We start from the raw sequence: 24,769 nt of genomic DNA on the forward strand, positions 1-24,769 counted from the left end.
AGCAGATGAATTTCTAATTCATATCGCCAATGTCACATGATTTCAGCAGTTTGCCAGTTTGACACGCGATCCAAATTCATGACCGTTTGGAAGAGAAGCCAATGCTGAATAGTCATATTTTTTTCTTATTTTTGGACCAAAATGTATTGTCAATGCTTCAAAAGAGTCTAACTAACCAACTGATGTCACATATGGACTACTTTGATGATGTTTTCATTACCTTCTGGACGTAGACAGCAAGTGGGCATACAACAACAAACTAAAAAAGAAGAAGAGACTGAGGTTCTCAAGCTCTCCAGACCCAGAGCAACAAATAATCAAACAACTTTTCAATTTTGAAATGGCATTTTTGCCCTTTATTTACAAATTATAATAAATACAATTTTAAATACAGGCATATACTTCCTGCACATTTTTTATTCCTGAATTGTGTGAAATGGATAAAAATAGGTATAAACGATTATGTGCTCAGTCATCAGTGATTACCAACGTGAATTGGTTTAGTCTTGACTTCTGGTCTTGAGTGACAGTGTTGGGACGGGAAATATGTTTTTTTGTCGAGTGCCTAATAAATACAGATGGAAAGAAAAAGGTCAAAGCTATCAGGTGCCAAGTTTAGAAAAAAACGAAAAGAAGAAGAGGAGAAAATAACAAAAGATAAAGGTATGCAACTATTTTCTCTTTTTATGATTATTACGGTGTGCCATGCATAGAATTTGATGCAGTTATGGTTCCTCCCTGAAAGTTAGGCCGTTTACACTGCAGGTGTTGATGGCCAAATGGCCAATTCCGATTTTACTGTACTGATACTCGTATCCGGTATCAGCATTTAAATAACACTTGGCGAAACGATAAAAAAAGCATTATGATATAATGAAATAATTTTCACTAGCACATGTAGTTTAATTTATTAATTTTAATGCAATAGTTTCATCCTTCTTGCATCCAAATAATTATTTAAAAGTCTACAAATTCTTCACGACATTAACTCATAAAACCAAATGCGTTCACCAGTGATTGTATATATGGGCAGGGCATGTTTGTGTGCATTTTATTTTGTGCTTTCACTGGAACAAATGTTCTCCACACAACGAGACTGAAGCACGCATCTAAAGCGCGAGCCGCTGTCAACGACGGCGAGTAACTTACTCAGCAAAAGCAACACATTTATTTTACACAAACGACGAGATTAATACTCTGCTAGTTGAGATATGTTTAATTAGTTATAGATTGACCTGTACCGCAATTTAGAATAACGTGTTAATATTTGCAGCAATAAACAGCCCATATCCTAATCTGCATGCTAATAAGATATTAGGTAACAGTGAGAATTGGACCGTAAACATATCAGATACATTTTTTTCCACATATGAGTGAGGCCTGAAACCGATCTGAGAAAATTGGCATCCATGGGAGGAAAAAAAAATCGAATTGGGTCACTTGAACCATTCAGTGTAAATTCGGCCTTAGTCTGCGTTCACACCAAACGCGTATTGAGCGCCAAAATCGTGTCTACCGCGTCTAGTTTGACGCGTGAACATTTTGAATCCATTCGCGCGTCCAATTAGCTGCGGCATTTTAGGTGAAATAGACCATACTAAAGAACCATGTGAGCATCACCTTAAAGATGTGGGCAGAAACAAGGTGGGAGAGCAAGGTCAAGAGTGTCGAGCCTATGAGGTACCAGGGAGCTGCTGTGAGAGAGGTTTTAATTGAGGTAAGAGACCACACCAAAGACCCTGCTATGTCTGAGGAGGTGGGGAATGCTGTTTTGGTGTTATTAGTGAATGGGGTTTAGGGTGGACCTTCAGGCATGTTAATTGTCAAGTAGAGCTAGCGTGTATATATATATATATATATATATATATATATATATATATATATATATATATATATATATATATATATATATATATATATATATAAATCATTGTGTCTGTTTTATACCTTTTGATCAGTTTTGACCTTGTGCACTTTGTCCAAGTGCTTAAGTAATAAATCTTTTTGTGTAGAGCTGAACAGGCTCTTGAGATTTTATGTGTGCTGCCATCACTGTTCCCCTCCTCATCTGCTCCTCCAAAGATGGTACGAGATGTGAGTACGGCTCTGGTGCATGTCCTCAAGGTGAGCTGTGTCAAATGTCGCAGGATCGTTTTAACTGCGGTATTGGAAGAAAATTATAACTGAAGGTGCTGCCCCTGACGACTCCCGATGTATATCCTATCCACATACTGTATGTTCTAAGCCTTCAAAGACACCTAAACTTTGTTTTTAGAAAGATGATTTTCACTGTGTAGATGTCTTGGCTGTGTCACAGTATGGTAGCGGGTTTTATCAACCTAATGATAACAAAGCAAGACTAGCCTAGCCTTGGTTTTAACTTCTTTTGGAAGGCTAGACATGTGTAAGCAGTATGGCATAGTTAAAAACTGGACTTTCAGATGGAGCATTCTCAGTACTGTAACTTTTGTCAGAATTTTGCTTTGTAAAGTTATGTGTTTGTACACAACCCTCTACCCTAGGTTCCAAATTACCAAAATGCATTATCCTGACAGAAGGGTGTCTGTGTTGTGTGTAACAGGAAACAGAAGACCCCAAATCCTACTTAAAGAAACGCCTTTTCTCCTGCCCAGTCCTGATTGTCAGTCCGTCCAACTGCCTACTAGGGGTAGGAGATGTGGCAATAACCATCTTTCCAAAAGACAAGCTTAATGAGAGTGCTTTATACCTTATGGCCTACTACTATACCCTACATCTGACTTAACCAAAGTGTGTAGCCACTCAGCTTTCAGTCATACAGGCGGAGGTCCTCTTAGACAAAATCCATGAAAGAGATCTCACAACGTCTTACAACAAGAGCATGGCTGAGTGGAAAGCTTTTATTGGCCAATAAAAGCAGTGGTCATGTAGGATAGCACTTCCTCTCTCCCTCCAAGGGTACTATAGTGTTCATTTCCCAGATAGCAAGCATGTTTGGGCCACATGTGGGTATTATCTGGCACATATGGCCCAGATATGGCATGGCTGAACAGATATGGGCCAGAATGTGACTATATTTGTTTTGCCATAACTTTAAAATCGGCAGGAAATGTTCTCTTGGTTCACAACTCATTTTGAAGTATATGGCCCAGATAACAATGTACACATAAGGGCCATATGTGTTTGAGCTATGGCACAAAGTGAGAAAGGCTGACTTGTGGTAAACCTTTGGATTATATCTGGAAAAACACAGGACACCTGAAATCAAGCGCAGCTGACATCCGAGGTTTCACACCTCAGGTGATTGCATCTCATTAGTGGAATGAATCTGACTGGCACCATTTTCTCATCTGCTCTCATGAGTTTTTGGTCACGCATATCTTCAGGTAAGTGAGGTTTTGGCATTTCAAAGTCTTTTTAAGGTTATTTTGTGCAGCATTATGTATTTGTTTGAGGAGGGTGTCGAATTAGCCTCAGTTGAGTGTATTTACCATTTCAATCCCATGTGTAATGCAGCACACAGTCACCGAACGAGTCATAGGGTGCGTTTACATGCACGTTCTTAAGCCGATTATGCCCAATAAGCCAACAATGAACATAGTTATTTAAACGTGGCAACCCGTTTTCTTTTATCGGAGTAATGTCATAAACGGCGTAAGCATAAATCGGTCAGAACAGATCGTTTTTTGCCTCTTATCTCGATTTCGCGTGGCATGTAAACGCATTAACCTGCTTTCTGTCGGCTTATTAAAGTGTGCATGTGTGATAGGTGACAAAAACACAAATTTAGATAAGATTTTAATGCATCCAGACAGAGCGAGCTAGCGTTTGCATGAAATAAGGACATATATCACAAACGCAGACTCGTTTAAGACCCAGAAAATTGTAAAGAGGTGTTCTCTTTTCTCATGCAGCAGAAGTAGCCTAGAAGAGGTTCAGTCAAAACGCTGCATAACTGCATAAGGCGTATGAGCCGTAAATCTCCCGCTGACACAGTGCACACTTAACATCCCAACTGACGTAACATTTGAAAAACTCAGTCAGATATACGGACATTATTATTTTTGACAGCACTACAAGGAAATAACAGCAGTTAAACGCAGTTAACATGCGTTGTCCGTTTACTGGTTTGCATGTAAACGGGGAGAACTGGTTATTTCAACAAGCTTATTTTTTGGAGTTATCAGCTTGCTGGTGTGCATGTAAACGCACCTAGTGTTATTCCCTTCACCTGTCATAATGTTATGCCTGATCAGCATATACCTGCAAAGACGTGTTTAAAACGACCTACTTTTCATGCTATGATAATTTTATGTTCAATAAAAGTTCAAATAGTTAATATGTAAAAGGAATCAACACAAAAACATGGGATTTGTGTCCTTTAAAAGACACCACTGTGTTCCCTGTTTGCCACTAGTTGTCATTCTTGCCATCTGGCCTCATATTATTTGCATATCACATATTAGGACAGATGAAGCACCATGATGCTGAAGGCGCATCTGAAAGTCTGAAATCTGACAACTGCGGCTCTTCATCGAGTTTAAGCAGACTGATGTTCTTTAAAAGCCAAGGAGTGTATAATAAGCCCAGTTTTCCTGTATAGCCTTTCTAGGCGGCATCCCTCAGTTTTTAGTGTTCGTAGTTCAGGAGTGAACCAGGGTGCAGCACGAGTAGATGGAACCAGTCTAGTTTTAACGGGAGCATCCCAGATAGCAAGCATTGTTTGGGCCACATGTGGGTATTATCTGGCACATATGTGACCCGTCACGGAAACCAGGGACACAAGTCGGCAGCACAACTTTCGAGCAAAATGAGATTGAAGTGTTTTTTTTTTTTTTTCAAATTATGTGATTTTCGTTTTTTTGAATCTGTTAGTTGAGATCACGAAGAAGCCTCTCGGTTTTTGAGACAGCAGTATTGGTGTATTTAAAAGTGTACATTTTGAGGTTGAAATCGGCTTGTTTTCGGAGATTCTAGCACGCAGTAGGGGCGTGTCATTGTCTGTGTGTATTTCCATACGGGATAAGCTGGCTTTTGTTTCTTTTGTTATTGTACCTGCCCTCCGAGGGAAGCGTGGCTACTTATTATGCAGCGCTCTGGCTGGCTCTTGCTGATATCAACATTCAATGAAGATGGACGCCGCAAAGATGATCGCAGACGAGCTGAACCGTGGCCGTTACACCGAAAATGTTTCAAAGTACTTCTTCGACAAGCCGGATGCTTATGAACAAGCGCTCACAGACTCTGAAGAAGATCCAAGCAAGGATGAAAGCAGCATAATAAGACTGGATAATACCCTAATCTACAACTGAGCGACGATGAAGAAGAGGAAGAATGTATCAGACAGGCGTCAGACGAGTTGGACCGTAAGAAATCAGAGGCTATATCGATAGTAACATTTGACAGCGATAAAGGCAGAGAAATGGCTCAAATCTTTAACCGTGGCTATAGTGTAGTGGTAAGACGCATGCCTACAAGTTTTGATGCAACTCGATCGAGGATCGAATCTGCCTTTTGCCACACTCTCTCTACTCCCTTTTCCCATCACATATCAGATTGGAAAAGCATTTATTTTCAAAAAGAATTGAGAAAATTTTAGTGGAAATAAAGCATCTAACGTGTTTATTAATAAGTGTTTCTCGGTTAGAGTGTGTGGCAAAAGTCATCACACCAATAGTCATTAGCCTGTTCTCTATATCTTGAAGCTGATAGGGGCTCCCAGAAGTGATCCCCAATTTATCTGTGATATCCAATGCCTGTGCCCATCCAGATTGACAGCTTCCCCATCCTGTCAGATCAAGGGAAATATTTATTTTAAATAATACTATTTTCTAACGTTTAACAATTCTTCAATAATTATTTTAAATGTGATTAATTTTTTCATGCATTGGAACTCTATTCTAATATTAATACAAATATGCTAATTCGTCTCTTTAATTACGTCATGGCAGTAGTAATGTTATAGTTTTCTTCATAGCAATATCCGGATTCGATTTCAGCTACCATTGCAGCGCCTTTTTTCTTATTCTAAGCAACAAAGTTCCAAACAGCAGAAACAACGCGTCTCAAAGCAACAGTGTGCGTTACTGAATGATTCAGTAATTGAATGAATCAGTTGAATCAAAGATTCAATAACCTGTTGGTAAACGAACGGTCTACGGTAAACGACAGCCGTTTGAATGAATCGTTTGAATGAATGACTCAATGACTCACTCATTAAGACTCACCTGCTGCCACCTACTGGAAGTTTAGTATTATGTTTAAACATACTCTCTAAAATTTCTTATTCATCCAAAAATACAAATCTCATAACATTATTTAAAGGTGAACTATGTAGTATTTTTGCAGTAAAATATCCAAAAACCACTAGGCCAGTGTTATATATTTTGTTCAGTTGAGTACCTACAATATCCCAGATGTTTCCAACTATTTTTAAATTGTGAGAAAATTGCTATTTTAACTAAGGACAGGAACGTTGCAGCATTGCATTTGAGAGAGTCGCCTGTCAATTGCGTCATATCTGCGTTACCCTCGGTTTCGGCTTTTATTTGGCAGGAGCGCTTTATTCTTAGCAGTGTGAACAACTGAACGCACGGAGTAACGTCATAACATCGTTTTAAACACACTTAAATGTATCTAATATGATAAACAGAGCTCCATTACCTCAAAATCATAACCGGAAGAGCGGATCTGTGCAGGCGCCCGGCAAATGAGTCCCGTCCCGTCATAATAAAAGTCCCGGTATTCGCAAGGCGGGTATTTGTTTAACAATCGCTCCAGCAGCTTTGCTCAGGTCCATAACACTCGGTCCTGCTCTGCTTTAGACTACAGTAACGTTAATAACCGCATGCATGAACGTGATTTCTGCCCGAGTCCTATTTTTCACCGGCTGTGATGAGAAGACCACATCTCCCAAGATGCTGCGCTCACACTTTGCGTCATCAAACTACGCATTTGTTTTGCATAGGCGCCCTCCAGTGGACAAAAGCTGCATAGTGCACCTTTAATGCAGTTGTAATTTTTCAGTGTAAATTATTTAATTTGATTGGTAACAGCCTATAGCCTAGTGTTATTTTAATTGAATGTATAGATCAAATTTAAGAATATAAAGTAAGATTAGGGTTAAAAAAGCCTTTTAAAAAAGGTAAACATATCACAAATATGCAGATTTCTATATGCCAAAGCTGATTGTACACTGTTGAGAATATTGCTTCAGAATAAATTATATTTACAACACAAAAAAATTAAAAATATAAAAATTTTCCGGACAAGCACATTTTTTACTCGGACAAGTGAATGACCGATTTACTTATCAGAAAGACAAGCACATGAACATGCTTAATGTCCAGCCCTGTAATGAATGGTGTTAAAAAAAATCCAATCAATTATCAGTAGAATTTTCAAACAAAAACGTCGTAAACCACATTTTATCCACGAAAATCAATTTTTTCCCCCAAAAATAAGTCTGGAAAATGGAGGATCGTCTTATATTCAGGTATATACGGTAAGAAGGAAGGAAACAAATCTTGACAAAGATGACAGGACGCCATAATTTTTTTTTTTCATTTAAAAGTGAACTACAGAATATGAAGATATTATCAACATCTGCAGCCACGGAGCTTAGTGCTTACAGTATTGTGTTTCTGCAACAGTATAGTAGCACCTAGCAGAAAAAATTTGCATCCCATGCTCAAACATCACAAACACAGCTCGTATGGCGGCTTGAGAAGGCATCGACATGTAGAAGTAGATTATATTATTCAAAGTCATTAGACTTTTAATAATATAATTATTAATATGGCCCCCACGGCGGGCCAGGCTTTCCTGTAGCTCAAACAGTAGAGCATGGCACTAGCAACGCTAAGGTCATGGGTTCGACTCCCAGGGAGAGCAAGAATTGACAAAATGTAAAATGTGTACCTCGAATGCAATGGATAAAACAGGGTTGCCAACTCTCACGCATCTGGCGTGATTCTCACGCTTTCAGGCTCTGTCTCACGCTCTCACTCCGCCCAACTCAATCTCACGCCATATTGCCAAACCTGCTTTTGATATTAAACAAAGCTATAAGCTTTAATTTTTTTTAAATGTGTTTTAATGAAATTCAAACAATAAATAGCGTTTTGGCGCTAATGTGGCATAATGTTAAAGCCAGAGGCGTTGAAAAGCGGAGTTGCATGCTCTCGTCTCCCTGCAATGCGCGCTGGTCACGTGGCCCATGAGCGCTCAATACTTCTAGCGCCGTGCCAATGCATTAAAATGGCTTAAGCGGATACACAACAGTTTCACCATATAGATGTTTGCTGCAAGTTTTGGTAAACAGTACAGCATAGTGTTAGTGTTTATTGATTATTAAGTCAGCCATATTTACAGGATCGTTTTTTTTATGGAGAGTGAATAACATTAATGTTATTCTTGTATTTAGCCCTCAGGTATTCCTTACTAATAGGCATAGACTGTAAAAAAATACACTAATAGGTCACACTCATACTCATTAAATGATATTTATTGAATATTTTGAGGAGATCTTTTGGTACTAAATACTATTTGTGCAACAATTATTGTCAATAAATGACCACTTAAAATATTTTTCTTCTAATATTTGTATTTCTTCTAAAATGTATATTACAATTAGTGTAGTAATTAATATTAAAATAGAGAATTCCAATTCAAAGAGGCAAATTAGAGTCATTTTGTGGCTAAAAAATATTAATGTTTATTTGTAATGCCATTAGGTGCCTTATGGCTCTTTAATAAATATACATGTATCTAATCTAGTTGCTCAAAAAATATATTGCAGTCTTTGCATTCTAATAAATATTTAGATATGATGATCAAACACTAGATTTCTTTAAATGTGAAATTTCAAAACTTAAATAACTTGCATCCTAATCTTTTTAATGAATAATGATACTTTTAATGAATAATGATACAGTCACAAGTGAATATTAAGGAATGGCACATATAATTTGACCCAAGAAATCTTTAAACTAGTGCCAAAACAAACATATTATTATGTACAGTATATATACTAGATATAAACTGATACTGAATCAAGATCAAAAGCATTACACCCAAAATCTCACTCCAACCTGAACTTAAAAGTTGGCAACCCTGGATAAAAGCATCTGCCAAATGCATAAATGTAGGTAAATGTAGACTTGTAATATAATAAAAGGTCCAATATATGAAGAATAGCCTACTTTTTTGCTATGTTGATATTGTCACGGGGTGAAGAACCACTCGACAAGGCAGGCTTCGTGAAAAGTGGCCCCGGAGGGTAGATTTATTTACAGTGAAATCAAACTGGTGAAGGAAGGGAATCCGGTGCGTGGTGGCTGGTGCTTTAAGTGCTCTTCAGTGCTCAATCCAACCAAAAGTGGGGGACCCAGACGTGCTCCAAAGGGGTGGGCTGTCGGTCACTCGCTGCTTTCTGGGGAGAACAGAGAAACAAAGGTTAGACCAGCGTTTTGTCGGCTCAAGACCTCAGTCTCCCCATCTGCTCAGTCTGTGCTGCTTATGTGGCTGTGGGCTGATTGGGAGCAGCTGTGACCGATCAGCCGGCGATGAGGAGGTGCAGGTGTTTTGTGTTGGTTACCAGGGCGACGCTGATTCTTCCGAGGATGCTCGTCACATTCCCCCCCCCTAAGCGTCGCTCTGGTCCTGTGAACAAAAGGAGACAGCAGGGGTGATGTAAGGGGAGGGTGGGGAATGACCCCTGACAGACCTGCATACGCTGTCCAGATCCGTGAGAGGCCATCGGCGTTCGCGTTGGCAGCCCCGGCCCGATGTTGTACCTCAAAGTGGAAGTCCTGGAGCGCTAGGAACCAGCGGGTCACCCTGGCGTTGGTGTCTTTGGCGCGGGCCATCCACTGTAGGGGCGCGTGGTCTGTGACCAGGGTAAACTTGCGGCCTAGGAGGTAGTACCGGAGCTCCAGGACTGCCCACTTGATGGCCAGGGCTTCTTTCTCCACGGTGGCGTACTTCCTCTCGGCCGGGGACAGCTTCCTGCTGATGTAAATGATCGGATGCTCCTCACCTTCCTGGATTTGGGACAGGACGGCTCCCAGTCCTGTGTCGGAGGCATCCGTCTGCAGCAGGAAGGGGCCGCTGAAGTCTGGAGCACGGAGTACGGGCGAGGACGTCAGCGCTGCTTTGACTTGGGCAAAGGCCTCCTCAAGCGATGGGGTCCAGCATACTTTCTCCGGCTGCCCCTTCCTGGTCAGGTCTGTCAGGGGGGCGGCTAAAGAGGAGAAGTTGGGGATAAAACATCGGTAATACCCCGCCAACCCCAAGAAGGCTCGTACCTGGGTCTTCGTCTGGGGTCTCGGGGCAGAGTGGATGGCCTCTACTTTCTTTTCCTGCGGCCGTATGAGGCCTCGGCCGACTTGGAAGCCCAGGTACTTGGCCTCGGAGAGGGCTAGGTGGCATTTGCGGGGGTTGGCGGTGAGTCCAGCCCGCCGGAGCTCCGAGAGCACCCTCCGCAGACGATCCAGATGTTCCTCCCATGCCTCGGAGTGGATCACCACGTCATCTAGGTAGGCGGCTGCGTACGCCTGGTGGGGCCGCAGGATGATGTCCATCATTCTCTGGAATGTTGCGGGGGCCCCGTGCAGGCCAAAGGGAAGGGTCCGGTACTGCCAGTGGCCACTGGGGGTTGAGAAAGCAGTCTTCGGCTTAGCCGTTTCAGATAGGGGTACCTGCCAATAGCCCTTGGTGAGGTCTAGGGTGCTGATGTACCGGGCCCTTCCGAGGCGGTCCAGCAGCTCGTCGACCCGAGGCATGGGGTACCCGTCGAATTCGGAGACTTCGTTCAGGCGGCGGAAGTCATTACAAAAGCGGAGGGTGCCATCCGGCTTTGGGACCATCACAATGGGGCTGGACCACGGACTCCGGGATGGTTCAATTACCCCCAACTTTAGCATTCGTTGGATCTCATCCTCAATAGCCTGCCGACGAGCTTCCGGGACGCGGTAGGGCCGTTGCCTGACGATGACTCCTGGGGGGGTCTTGATGTTATGCTGGATCACGTTGGTCTGCCCGGGTTGGGAAGAGAACACATCCTGGAACTGACTGACCAGGTGCTGCAGCTCCGTCTTCTGGGCAGCCGAAAGGTGAGGGTTGACGTCCACAACCACGGGGTCGGTGAGACTCAAAGCCGCCAGCTGGTCCCGGGTCCCCACCCACTTCTTCAGGAGGTTGATATGATAGAGTTGCTCTGTCTGCCGTCGTCCAGGTTGTCTCAGCCGGTATGTTACTGGTCCCATTCTTTCCAGTACTGTATATGGTCCTTTCCATGAGGCCAGGAACTTGCAGGCAGAGCTGGGGACCAGTACCATGACGCGGTCTCCGGGCTGGAATTCCCGTGGTTGGGCTGCCCGGTCGTAGTGGCGTTGCTGCGCTTGTTGGGCCTTGCTGAGGTTTTCCCGGACCAATGGCATCACTCGATCGATCCGTTCTCTCATCTGTCGAACATGTTCGATGATGGTGCGATGAGGGGCAGGCTGCTGCTCCCACGCCTCCCTGGCGACGTCCAGGAGCCCACGTGGTTGACGGCCGAACAGGAGCTCAAAGGGGGTAAAGCCAGTGGAGGCCTGGGGAACTTCGCGGATCCCAAAGAGCACGTAGGGAATCATGAGGTCCCAATCCCGCTTATCCTCCGCCGCCACGCGTCTAAGCATCTGCTTTAGGGTCTGATTGAATCTCTCTACGAGTCCGTCCGTCTGAGGGTGGTAGACTGTGGTCCTCAACTGCTTTACTCGCAGCAGCCTGCAAAGATCCGCCATTAGCCGGGACATGAACGGGGTCCCCTGGTCAGTCAGGATCTCCGAGGGGAGGCCGACTCGGCTGGCCAGCAGAAACAGCTCCTGGGCGATGGACTTCGCGGTGGCCTTACGAAGGGGAACTGCTTCTGGGTACCGGGTGGCGTAGTCGACGATTACCAGGATGTGTTCGTGTCCGCGGGCAGACTTTGGCAACGGCCCCACTATGTCCATTCCGATCCGCTCGAAGGGCACCTCGATGATAGGCAGCGGAATGAGCGGGCTGGGGGGAGGGGTCTTGGGCGAAGTGACCTGGCAGGTCGGGCAGGCTTGGCAAAACCGCTTCACTTCGGCCTCCAGGCCTGGCCAAAGGAAACGGTCACGGATGCGCTGAGTGGTGTTGGCTGTCCCGAGGTGACCTGCCATGGGATGGGAATGTGCCAGCTCCAGGATGGTTTCGGTCTTAGCTCGAGGTACCACCAGCAATTTCTTCTCCTCCCCCCTCCGCTGAGCGACACAGTACAGCAGGCCATTCTCAATGACAAAATGCGGGAGAGGATGGGGCCGTGGGAGAACGTCTTTTCCATCGACGACTCGCACTTGAGCCCAACAGTGCTTGAGCCGATCGTCCTCCCGCTGTTCCTTGGCGAATGAGCCCCCTCCAGCAGCCTGTTGGTAAATATCATAGAACAGATTAGTATTCTGGGCAGGGGACTCACCATCTCTCCCGCTGTCAGAGGCGAGCAGGGCCGGTCGGTGGCGGGGTCCCCGAGGCCGTCTCCGTCTTCGATGGTTTCCCTCCGGGCTGGCAGGCTGAGTAGCAGCGTTGAGCAGTCTGTCGAAGCCAGGCCAATCCCTCCCAAGCAGTACGGCCACCGGCAGGTCCTTCACCAGGCCCGCTTCTACCGGCCAGGTGCCTTGGGGTGACGAGATGATGACTCTGCGGGCCGGAACTTGGCGAGTGTCTCCGTGCACACATGTAATCGGTAAGAAGGTCTTCTGGCCGCTTCGAGGGGCGCACAACCGTGACTGGATTAGGGTGACCGCACTGCCTGAGTCCAGCAAGGCCCGGAACCGTTTTCCTTCCACCATCACTTCTGCTTCGGGGGCTCCCGAGGGTACATGCTGGTGGACGATGCAACCTGCCAGCCACGCTCGCGGAGGTGATGGAGGTTCAGCGCTGGGCATGGGCTCATCTCGCGGTGGGGGAACCGTCGGCCTGCTGACTGGTCGCGGGGTCCCTTCGAGCGGGCGTCGCTCCTGGCCGACTCTCCGGGGGAACGGCGGCGGTCGGTCCCCGGCCTCGCGATGATGGACGGCATCCGCCAGCTCGATCGCCTCCACGAGTTCCAGGGTGTTGGTAGGATTCCTCATCCCAACTGCTTGCCGATGAGCGCGGGGTAGCGCGCGGAGAAGTCGATCGACCACTACCCGTTCCGCTACCTGTACTGCGGTGGGGTCCCCCTCCAATAGCCAGTGATGCGCGATGCGGCTGAGCTCGGCTGCCTGGGCACGGGCTGGTACTCTGGGCTTGAATTCCCATTCGTGGAACTGCTGGGCGGCGCAGACTGGTGAGAGGCCGAGCCTCGCTAAAATTTCCCGCTTGACTTTGTTATAGTCTTCGGCGGTCTCAAGGGGGAGCGAGAAATAAGCCCGTTGGGCTTCTCCAGTGAGGAGGGGTGCCAGCGCACGTGCCCAATCATCCTCAGCCCATGCCTCACGTGTGGCGGTGTTTTCAAAGACCTGTAGGAAGGCTTCCACATCGTCATCAGCAGTCATCTTTGGCAGCAGGCGGGTAGCTTGGGCGCGAGGATCAGGTAGCGGAACGCGTTGGGCGGCGGCGGCACGGACGGCGAAGAGCTCGTCCTCTGTCCTGCCCTGGCGAGTGGCGAGATGTTCCACTATCTGTTGCTGGCGGATGCTCACTTCTGCGAGGCGCTGTAATACCTCCTCCATCGTGGGGACGAGCGCGCCGCGTTCCCCCGGCCCGGTGTCTACACAGGAAGAGAGGACAACACAAAAAAAAAAGGATTAAGGGGTGGAGCGATGAACTTGTCGGTGATTCCTCACGAACTTGCCCGCATTCTCCACCACTGTCACGGGGTGAAGAACCACTCGACAAGGCAGGCTTCGTGAAAAGTGGCCCCGGAGGGTAGATTTATTTACAGTGAAATCAAACTGGTGAAGGAAGGGAATCCGGTGCGTGGTGGCTGGTGCTTTAAGTGCTCTTCAGTGCTCAATCCAACCAAAAGTGGGGGACCCAGACGTGCTCCAAAGGGGTGGGCTGTCTGTCACTCGCTGCTTTCTGGGGAGAACAGAGAAACAAAGGTTAGACCAGCGTTTTGTCGGCTCAAGACCTCAGTCTCCCCATCTGCTCAGTCTGTGCTGCTTATGTGGCTGTGGGCTGATTGGGAGCAGCTGTGACCGATCAGCCGGCGATGAGGAGGTGCAGGTGTTTTGTGTTGGTTACCAGGGCGACGCTGATTCTTCCGAGGATGCTCGTCACAATATGTTTCAATAGGATTTGCAAAATACAAAGGGTTAAAAGAGGTTTGTGCTCTATGAAAAAAGGCCTCCTGAGATGACGTGTTAGATACTATAAGAACACCAGATAAAACACAGTTCTTCTTAAACACAGAGATTTTTCTTGCACATTATATAAGCAACAGTGCTCATTTCAAGGTGTATTCCAGGAGGTATTTATGTAATGTGTTTTAAGAAATAGAAATATTTACTAATTCATTGATAATTCGAATGTGTTCGTAATTCATTAAATAATGCTACTTGTTAGAAATGCATTAGGATATTCAGAAATAAATGCTGTCAATTGCTCATTGTTATATCTAATGCATTAACTTATGCTAAAAAAAAATTGCATTATTGTTCTCAAGTTAATAATTGCAACTGCTGCTTTTTTTAAGATGTTTAAAAAGTCTTAGAAACTTGTGTAATTTCTTCTTCAGGTCAATGAAGGAGCAAAATGGAAAATGAGACATATTTTTACTTCATGTTATTTGAAAATATTGGGAACATAAGATATGTTTTCTTCAGTTTAGGATTTATTCTGTACTCTGCTATCATATTATTTAATGTCATTATTATGCTTGCAATATTTCGGGAAAGAACTTTACACCAGCCCATGTACATTCTGATTTCATGTTTGTCTGTCAACTCTGTGTTTGGAACAGCCGGCTTTTTCCCAAGAGTACTGACTGACTTGGTTTCTGATACACACTCAATCTCACTTCAAGCATGTGTCTTACAGTCTGTTGTAATTTTCACGTATGCCGCAAATGAATTTACAATATTAATGGTAATGGCACTTGACAGACTTGCTGCAATCAGTAAACCTTTACAGTATCACAACATAATTACACCAAGGTTTTTGTCTGTTATGTTAGGTATAAACATGGCTTATCCAGTGATTTTACTTGGTATTGGTGTTTTTTTAAGTACAAAACTGAGAATGTGTGGTAACAAATTATTTAAGGTGTACTGTCACAACTATGAAGTAGTCAAGCTTTCTTGCGAAACCACAAAGACTAATAATATGTTTGGCTTGTTTATATTAATCTCAACTACTGTCATTCCTTTAAGTTTAATATCATATTCTTATGTAAAAATTCTTATAATTTGTCGAAGAAGCTCATCAAAGTTTAAGGGCAAAGCTTATCAAACTTGTATTCCACACATAGTGGTCCTTTTGAATTTCTCAATTGCCATTATTTCTGAGGTCACTTTGAGTCGAGTTGTGACTTTACAACTTCCTACATGGCTGTCAGTTTTTTTTTCACTGGAGTTTCTTATTGTACCTCCTATCCTGAACCCTCTTGTTTATGCTTTAAACTTGCCTGATATTCGCAAAAAAATTATTCGTTTGATAAACCCATCCAAGTAGATTTTTTTTCTTTCTTTTTTTCCTGATGTAATAAATGTTACACAGAATAGAGACTTTTATTTATTTATTTTAGGAATTGTAAACCAAATTAAAAAGTTTCACACTCAATAAAGTTATCCCTTCAATGCTACATTTTTATGATAGTTGGATTGAATGGAATACATTTAGGGTGCAATGGTATTATTTGTCCAAAATTCTCATTTTGCCAGCTTTTTGTCTAATCACACACATAATTCCTTTTCGATAGCAAAACATTGAACAAAAAATTATTTGCCGCCTGTACAATCTCATCAACTACGAATCTTTACCATACCATTTTAGGGCACATTAGGCCTACCTTTTTTTATTGGCTTAGAGCGAATTCGAAGTTGTCAGAAATAAATAAACAATGAAATTTAGCTTCCCCAGCAGAGCAAGAAGAAGAAGAAGAAACAAAAAGAACATGGCCAAACTCGCCAAAGTTTCTTTGCTTGTTTACACAAACTCTACCACTATCAGCCAACAAAATTGCTCTGAAGCAGCCCCTCTCCCACCAGACAAGAATATGTTTTTGCTTTCTCCTGGCCCCAGAACACAACACAGATGAAAACAGCACACAGACATAATTGGTGACCCTGCTTTCTGGCCAAAACACCTGCCAGATTCACATACAGCAACTACTGTACACCAATAATATAAATAACAGTGAACAGATTAGCCCATCATGGCTAGTGTACGATATCAAACATAGTGTAGTGTGGTTTCGTTGCCATTTCTTTGGTAACTGGTTAAAAATGTTCAGAAGAGATGGTTATAGTAAATGGAGGATTTTTTTTAATTCATTATTTTATTTCACATTGACAAAAACCTAATTTACATTAATGAAAAACAAAGGACAGATAGCTTTTTAAAGATCCCTTTCTGCTTTTCTGTCTCATCAAGGTCCTGTTTATAACTGAAATTAAGTAACATTTTTGTCAATTTGATCACAATAAACAATGCTAAATAGCCTACATGTGTAAATGGGTTCTGAAATATTTTGAGCTTGTCCACTTTTTCAAACACTTTCAAAGGTAGTCAGAAACACATTAAACACATTGCTTTCATTGTGTAGACACTCATGTGGTCGACTGCCTTCCCGGAATGCTGTGCTGAAGCGTTGAAGTCACCCATAGGAATAAAGTGGAGCGCGACACCTGGATCGACTGGATCTGCACCTGAGCAGTGTTTATGGCCGTGCATTTCCTCTCTCGCGACTCACTCTAGTCACGCGCGCGCACCCTACTGGGAGAAGAGCCCGTACGGCCCATACAAGGACCTTCCGATCTATTAACGTCAAGTCGACCCATACTCGAAAAAAACTCTCAGAAACTTGTGAGAAACCGGAAGGAGTATTTTTAACACAGAAATACTCCATCAAACGTCCAACATTAGTTTTTGAAACTTTGCCTATGTTTAGGATGGGAATCCAAGTCTTTAACAGTGTAAAAAGCTCAGTATGCATGATAGTATGCCCTCCCCCCCCCCCCAACAGATTGTAAAATGGACTGGTAAATGGACTGCATTTATATAGCGCTTTTATCCAAAGCGCTTTACATTATTGCCTCACATTCACCCATTCATACACCGACGGCGATGTCAGCCATGTAAGGCGCCATCCAGCTCGTCGGGAGCAGCTGGGGTTAGGTGTCTTGCTCATGCACACTTCGACACTTGGTCAGGTGGAACCGGGGATTGAACCACCAACCTTTCGGTTTGTAGACAACCTACATGAACCACTGAGCCACTGCCGCCCCTAACTTGTAACCGAGTAGATCGTTCTCTGGGATGCATTTTCATGAAAATCGAATGTAAAGAGTTTTATCTGTAATTGAATTGCTGTGAATTAATGCAATTTAATTCACAGAAATTCAATTTGGCCGACTGAAAAATTTAGATGTGATCAGTCAATAGAAAATTGCATCTACCAACACAGGGATTATAATAGTTTTTTTCCCCAGTCATCTGACATCTGTTAATCATTGACCATACATCATTCAGATCTATTTCTCTACCAATAGATAAACAGAACTATCTCCATTCAGCCTTCTTTAAGGTACTAAATTACTTTCTGTGCCATAGCTTTCTTTGGTACTCAATCCGATTGTCTTGGTTCACGTGTTTCTTTAAAACTCTAAAGGCATGATTTCTTTCTTTATTGCATTTTTACATTGATAATTCCACCATCGAACCATTTTTCTTTTACTATGCTTTTTGGTATAGAATTTTTGCAGCATTAATGATCAAAAATGTCACTGCATCTGTACAGCTATCTACATCCCCTTCCATTGATATGTTTTTATTCAATTCCGTGCAACACACTCTAAATTTCTCCCATTCAGCTTTAGGAAAAGCCAATCAATTCTGTAACCTTCCCGAACATGTAGTTCAAAATTAATTGTGCATAATATAATATAGTGATCCCTCCATATGTTTGTCAGACACAGACAAGTACACATTTACATTTACATTTAATCATTTAGCAGACGCTTTTATCCAAAGCGACTTACAAAAAAGGGGAGAACAATAGAAGCAACAAAACAAACAAGGCCAACAACCTGTAAGAGCTGTAAGAAGTCTCAGTTAATTAGCACAGTACACCGTTTTTTTTTTTTGTTTGTTTTTTTTTTGGACAAACAAACAAAAATTAATGGATAGTTAAGTGCTATTCTTTATTGGTCAGGTGCAATTGGAAGAGATGTGTCTTAAGATGTTTTTTAAAAATGGCTACAGACTCGGCAGCATGAATTGAGATCGGCAGGTCATTCCACCAGGTGGGAACGGTCCAGGAAAATGTCAGTGAGAGCGATTTCATGCCTCTTTGGTATGGAACCACGAGGCTCCATTCACTCACAGAACGCAAGCATCTGGAGGGTTTGTAAGTCTGAACAAGCGAGTTTAGGTATATTGGTGCAGGGCCAGTGGTTGTTTTGTAGGCGAGAACTAATGCCTTGAATTTGATGCGAGCAGCCATTGCCAACCAGTGCAGTCTGATGAAGAGAGGCGTAAAATGAGAGGCGTAAAAACCCTCTCTTCGGCTTATTAAAGACCACTCTCACCGCTGCATTCTGGATCAGCTGCAAGGGTTTGATAGAGCATGCTGGAAGCCCAGCCAGAAAAGCATTACAATAGTCCAGTCTGGAGAGAACAAGAGCTTGAACCAGGAGTTGTGCAGCCTGTTCTGATAGGAAGGGTCTAATCTTTCTAATGTTGTATAAGGCAAATCTGCAGGACCGGGCTGTTGCAGTAATGTGGTCAGTGAAGTTTAACTGGACATCAATCACATCTCCAAGGTTCCTGGCTGTCCTTGATGGAGTTATGGTTGATGAACCAAGCTGAATGGAGAAATTTTGATGAAGTGCTGGGTTGGTTGAGAAAACAAGTAATTCTGTCTTTGCAAGATTGAGTTTAAGATGATGCTCCTTCATCCAGTCAGAAATGTCTGTCAGACAGGCAGCGATACGAACACTGACTGTAGGATCATCTGGTTGAAATGAGAAGTAGAGTTGAGTGTCATCAGCATAGCAGTGATAGGAGAAGCCGTGTTTCTGAAGGACAGAGCCTAATGATGACATGTAGATGGAGAAGAGAAGTAGTCAAGCACTGAGCCCTGGGGAACCCCAGTAGCTAGGTGATGTGACTTAGACACTTCGCCTCTCCATGACACCCTGTAGGACCTACCAGAGAGGTAAGACCTGAACCACTGGAGAGCAGATCCTGAGATCCCCGTCCTCTTAAGTGTTGACAGGAGGATCTGGTGGTTAACTGTGTCAAAAGCAGCAGACAGATCCAGCAGAATGAGCACTGATGATTTGGAAGCTGCTTTTGCCAGTCTCAGTGCCTCAGTTACCGAGAGCAAGGCAGTCTCGGTCGAATGGCCGCTTTTGAAGCCGGATTGGTTGTTGTCTTGGAGGTTGTCCCTTTCAAGAAACATAGAGAGTTGATTGAACACAACTCGCTCAAGGGTCTTTGCGATGAAAGGCAGAAGGGATACCGGTCGGTAGTTTTCTAAAAGTGCTGGATTCAGAGAGGGTTTCTTAAGCAGTGGGGTTACCCAAGCCTGCTTAAATGCTGTGGGAAAGGTTCCCGTGTGAAGAGAAGTGTTGACAATGTGAGTGAGTGCAGGAGTGATTGAAGAAGAAATAGCCTGAAGGAGGTGAGTGGGTATAGGATCAAGTGGACAGGTAGTAGGGTGATTGGAAAGGATGAGTTTAGAAATATCTGCCTCGGAGAGTGGAGAGAAGGATGGAAGCGTGTTCATGTTAGTTGTTGAGATGTGCGTGTCAGTTTGTGATGAGGAGAACTGTTTGCTAATGAGAGCTGTTTTGTTTGTGAAAAATGATGCAAAATCATCAGCTGTAAGAGTTGTTGAAGGAGGGGGAGGAGGTGGAAAAAGGAGAGAGGAGAATGTTTTAAAGAGTTGGCGAGAGTCAGAGCAATTGTTGATTTTGTTGTGGTAGTATGTTGTTTTAGCAGTGGAGACATTTGTAGAGAAAGAAGAGAGAAGAGACTGATAAAAGGCAAGGTCAGTATTGTTTTTAGATTTCTGCCATTTCCTCTCTGCCGCCCTGAGTCCAGAGCGATGTTCACGGAGAACTTCAGACAGCCAGGGGGCAGATGGGGTGGGGCGGGCTGGTCTGGATGAAAGGGGGCAAAAACTGTCTAAGGAGGATGTTAGAGTGGAGCAAAGAGTGTCGGTAGCACTGTTAGTGTCCAGTGCTGAGAACTGAGCAGGTGGAGGGAGTGAAGATGAAACCATAGTGGATAGGCGAGAGGGAGAGAGTGAGCGTAGATTACGCCGAAAGGTAATCTGTGTAGGAGTACGTGTTGTATCAGGAGTCAGTATGAGGTTAAGAGTGATGAGAAAGTGGTCTGAGGTGTGTAATGGAGTAACTAAAGTGTTGTCCGTGGAGCAGTTGCGTGTGTAGACAAGGTCTAATTGGTTACCTGATCTGTGAGTAGCTGTAGTAGATACTAACTTAAGGTCAAATGAAGTCAGTAGAGTGCTGAAGTCTGCAGCTAGGTGTTTATCAAGATGGATGTTGAAGTCACCAAGCAGAATCAGTGGAGTGCCATACTCAGGGAAGCTAGAAAGTAACACATGGCATTTAGATAAGCCATACCCCCTGTAAAGCTGCATGGTTGCTAGTAACGACAGACGCAACGGGAAAAATCAGACCGCATACTACTAATAATAAAGATGCTAACATTACCATCTAAAAGCCCATTATAGTAATGTTTTTTTTTTGGCAAGTGATACGATGCTAACAATTACAATTAAAACGACAATTAAGAACAATAGGTAGGTATGGGAAGGTCTAAACATGAGATAACGTGTGTGTGTTCTTAGAATGAACACAAAACGACAAACTTTGGTGTTAATGGAACACCCCATAAGAAACAGAAAAGTATTCTTGCAAATCTTGTTGCCTCCAATGAAATAAGTAATTCGGGCACACTTTCTGTTTGCCGGGGTCTTCTTAGTGGATGTACTGTGCATCTGTTTGAAGGGGATAATGACAGAGAAATGGGTAAAGTCCGTAACCGTGGCTATAGTGTAGGGGTAAGGCGCATGTCATTACGTTTTGACGCAAATCGATCAGTGGTTCGAATCTGCCTTTTGCCACACACTCTAACCGAGAAACACTTATTAATAAACACATGTTGGATGCTTTATTTCCACTTTTCTAATATTTTCTCAATTATTTTTGAAAATAAATGCCTTTCTGATCTGATATGTGATGGGAAAAGGGAGTAGAGAGAGTGTGGCACAAGGCAGATTCGAACCTCTGATCGAGTTGCATCAAAACTAGATGACATGCGCCTTACCCCTACACTTTAGCCACGGTTACAGATTTGACCCATTTCTCTGTCTTTATCCCTGTCAAATGTTACTATTGATATAGCCTCTGATTTCTTACGTTCCAACTCGTCTGACGCCAGTCTGATACATTCTTCCTCTTCTTCATCTTCGCTCAGTTGTAGATTAGGGTATTATCTAGTCTTATTATGCCACTTTCATCGTCGCTTAGATCATCTCTACAGCTGGCCAGAGCGCTGCATAAATAATTAGCCACGCATCCCTTGGAGGGCGGGGCAATAACAAAAGCCAGTATGGAAATACACACAGACAAAACAAGGCGATTTCAACCTCAAAATATATGCTTTTAAATATACAATTAATGCCATCTCAAATACGGAGAGGCTTCTTCGTGATTTCAACTAACAGATTCTGCAAAAAAGCGAAAATCACATAATTTGAAAAAAAAAAAAAACGCTTCTTTTTCATTTTGCTCAATAGTAGAGCTGCCAACTTGTGTCCCTGGTTTTCGTGACGGGTCACATATGCTCAAGCCTGAGAAACTGCTGCTCACTGCTAAGACTGTACTCAATAGCCAAGGTGGCCGTCTGAACTGTATCAGTCAGTTTACAGCACACACTGAGTAAAAAAATGGCCGGTACTCAAAGTGTTTCTTATCAGAGGAGAGCTAGCAATCTACTTAGCTGACCAGTAGCAGAACAGATGGGGCTGGTTGAAAAGGATTCTGGAGTTGCACAGAACTGTAATGGAGGTTGGTTTACTAAAAACACAGCCAGTGAAGATTATCACAAGAAAACAGCCCACCGCATTATATGCTGCAATTCCACTCATGAAACCTGTGAAGGAGGAACTTGACAGGATGGAAGCTAAGGGCATCATAGAGAAAGTAACAGAGCCCACAGAGTGGTGCACGCCAATAGTGCCAGCTCCCAAAAAGTCCGAACAGGTGCCAGATATGTGTCGACCTCAGGAAGTGAAATAAAGCTGTAAAGAGAGAAAGGTTTGTCTTACCCACTGCAGAGGAGATCACAGCAAAGCTGAACAAAGCAAGAGTGTTCTCCACACTAGAAGTAGCCACGGGGTTCTGGCAAATTATACCACTGGATAAAGACAGTCAAAGACTGACAACTAGTGTTGTAGTCAAGACCACCTAAACCAAGACCAAGTCGAGACCAAGACCAGTGTGTGCCGAGACCAAGACAAGACCAAGACTTTGTGGGGTTGAGCCCAAGACAAGACCAAGGCAGGGCGAGACCGAGTCAAGACCAAGACCAGACCAGACCTCCTTCAATTAAACTAAAAGATCCATATCTACTATCTGAGAAATTACTTATATTTAGTTAATATATCGAATTAGAATAGTAAGACACTATAGCACTGTTACCAATCAAACCACTGATAATGAAATTAATGGCACAGAAGTTGCATCTGAATTGGTACAATTACACTATCATAATGTTAATTATTAATTTAACATTAAAACATCAACATTATTTAACATTCAAAGAATTATTTATTCAACCGATTTGTTCAAAGCAGCTAATTCATTTAATAACAAAAAGTTGCCGAATTAGTGTTTATATGTTTAATGTTTATATGATTCAATCTAATTTGCAATCATGCTTATATTCATGAAAACAGTTATCTGGCTCTTGTCATATTGCTTAATTATTTTCCGTTACAGTATATATATACAGTATTGTCCAAAATAATAGCAGTACAATGTGACTAACCAGAATAATCAAGGTCTTTCGTATATTTTTTTATTGCTACGTGGCAAACAAGTTACCAGTAGGTTCAGTAGATTCTCAGAAAAAAAATGAGACCCAGCATTCATGATATGCACGCTCTTAAGGCTGTGCAATTGGGCAATTAGTTGAATTAGTTGAAAGGGGTGTGTTCAAAAAAATAGCAGTGTGGCATTCAATCACTGAGGTCATCAATTTTGTGAAGAATCAGGTGTGAATCAGGTGGCCCCTATTTAAGGATGAAGCCAACACTTGTTGAACATGCATTTGAAAGCTGAGGAAAATGGGTCGTTCAAGACATTGTTCAGAAGAACAGCGTACTTTGATTAAAAAGTTGATTAGAGAGGGGAAAACCTATAAAGAGGTGCAAAAAATGATAGGCTGTTCAGCTAAAATGATCTCCAATGCCTTAAAATGGAGAGCAAAACCAGAGAGACGTGGAAGAAAACGGAAGACAACCGTCAAAATGGATAGAAGAATAACCAGAATGGCAAAGGCTCAGCCAATGATCACCTCCAGGATGATCAAAGACAGTCTGGAGTTACCTGTAAGTACTGTGACAGTTAGAAGACGTCTGTGTGAAGCTAATCTATTTTCAAGAATCCCCCGCAAAGTCCCTCTGTTAAAAAAAAGGCATGTGCAGAAGAGGTTACAATTTGCCAAAGAACACATCAACTGGCCTAAAGAGAAATGGAGGAACTTTTTGTGGACTGATGAGAGTAAAATTGTTCTTTTTGGGTCCAAGGGCCACAGGCAGTTTGTGAGACGACCCCCAAACTCTGAATTCAAGCCACAGTACACAGTGAAGACAGTGAAGCATGGAGGTGCAAGCATCATGATATGGGCATGTTTCTCCTACTATGGTGTTGGGCCTATTTATCGCATACCAGGGATCATGGATCAGTTTGCATATGTTAAAATACTTGAAGAGGTCATGTTGCCCTATGCTGAAGAGGACATGCCCTTGAAATGGTTGTTTCAACAAGACAATGACCCAAAACATACTAGTAAACGGGCAAAGTCTTGGTTCCAAACCAACAAAATTAATGTTATGGAGTGGCCAGCCCAATCTCCAGACCTTAATCCAATTGAGAACTTGTGGGGTGATATCAAAAATGCTGTTTCTGAAGCAAAACCAAGAAATGTGAATGAATTGTGGAATGTTGTTAAAGAATCATGGAGTGGAATAACAGCTGAGAGGTGCCACAAGTTGTTTGACTCCATGCCACACAGATGTCAAGCAGTTTTAAAAAACTGTGGTCATACAACTAAATATTAGTTTAGTGATTCGCAGGATTGCTAAATCCCAGGAAAAAAAATGTTTGTACAAAATAGTTTTGAGTTTGTACAGTCAAAGGTAGACACTGCTATTTTTTTGAACACACCCCTTTCAACTAATTGCCCAATTGCACAGCCTTAAGAGCGTGCATATCATGAATGCTGGGTCTTGTTTGTTTTCTGACAATCTACTGAACCTACTGGTAACTTGTTTGCTACGTAGCAATAAAAAATATACTAAAAACCTTGATTCTGGTTAGTCACA

General features: G+C 43.1%; 2 protein-coding genes across 2 annotated transcripts in view; both read left to right on the plus strand.

Moving 5' to 3' along the window:
• lipt2 (lipoyl(octanoyl) transferase 2) overlaps positions 1-24,769 on the plus strand; it is a 571,631-nt gene that overhangs the window by 25,921 nt on the left and 520,941 nt on the right. The gene's annotated exons all lie outside the window — the stretch shown is intronic.
• LOC137084142 (olfactory receptor 51I2-like) lies at positions 14,722-15,639 on the plus strand. The gene has a single exon (XM_067450113.1). It carries the CDS (start codon positions 14,722-14,724, stop codon positions 15,637-15,639), a length of 918 nt encoding a protein of 305 aa, XP_067306214.1.

Source organism: Pseudorasbora parva, chromosome 8 (assembly GCF_024679245.1).
Source record: "Pseudorasbora parva isolate DD20220531a chromosome 8, ASM2467924v1, whole genome shotgun sequence".
Lineage (NCBI taxonomy): Eukaryota > Metazoa > Chordata > Actinopteri > Cypriniformes > Gobionidae > Pseudorasbora > Pseudorasbora parva.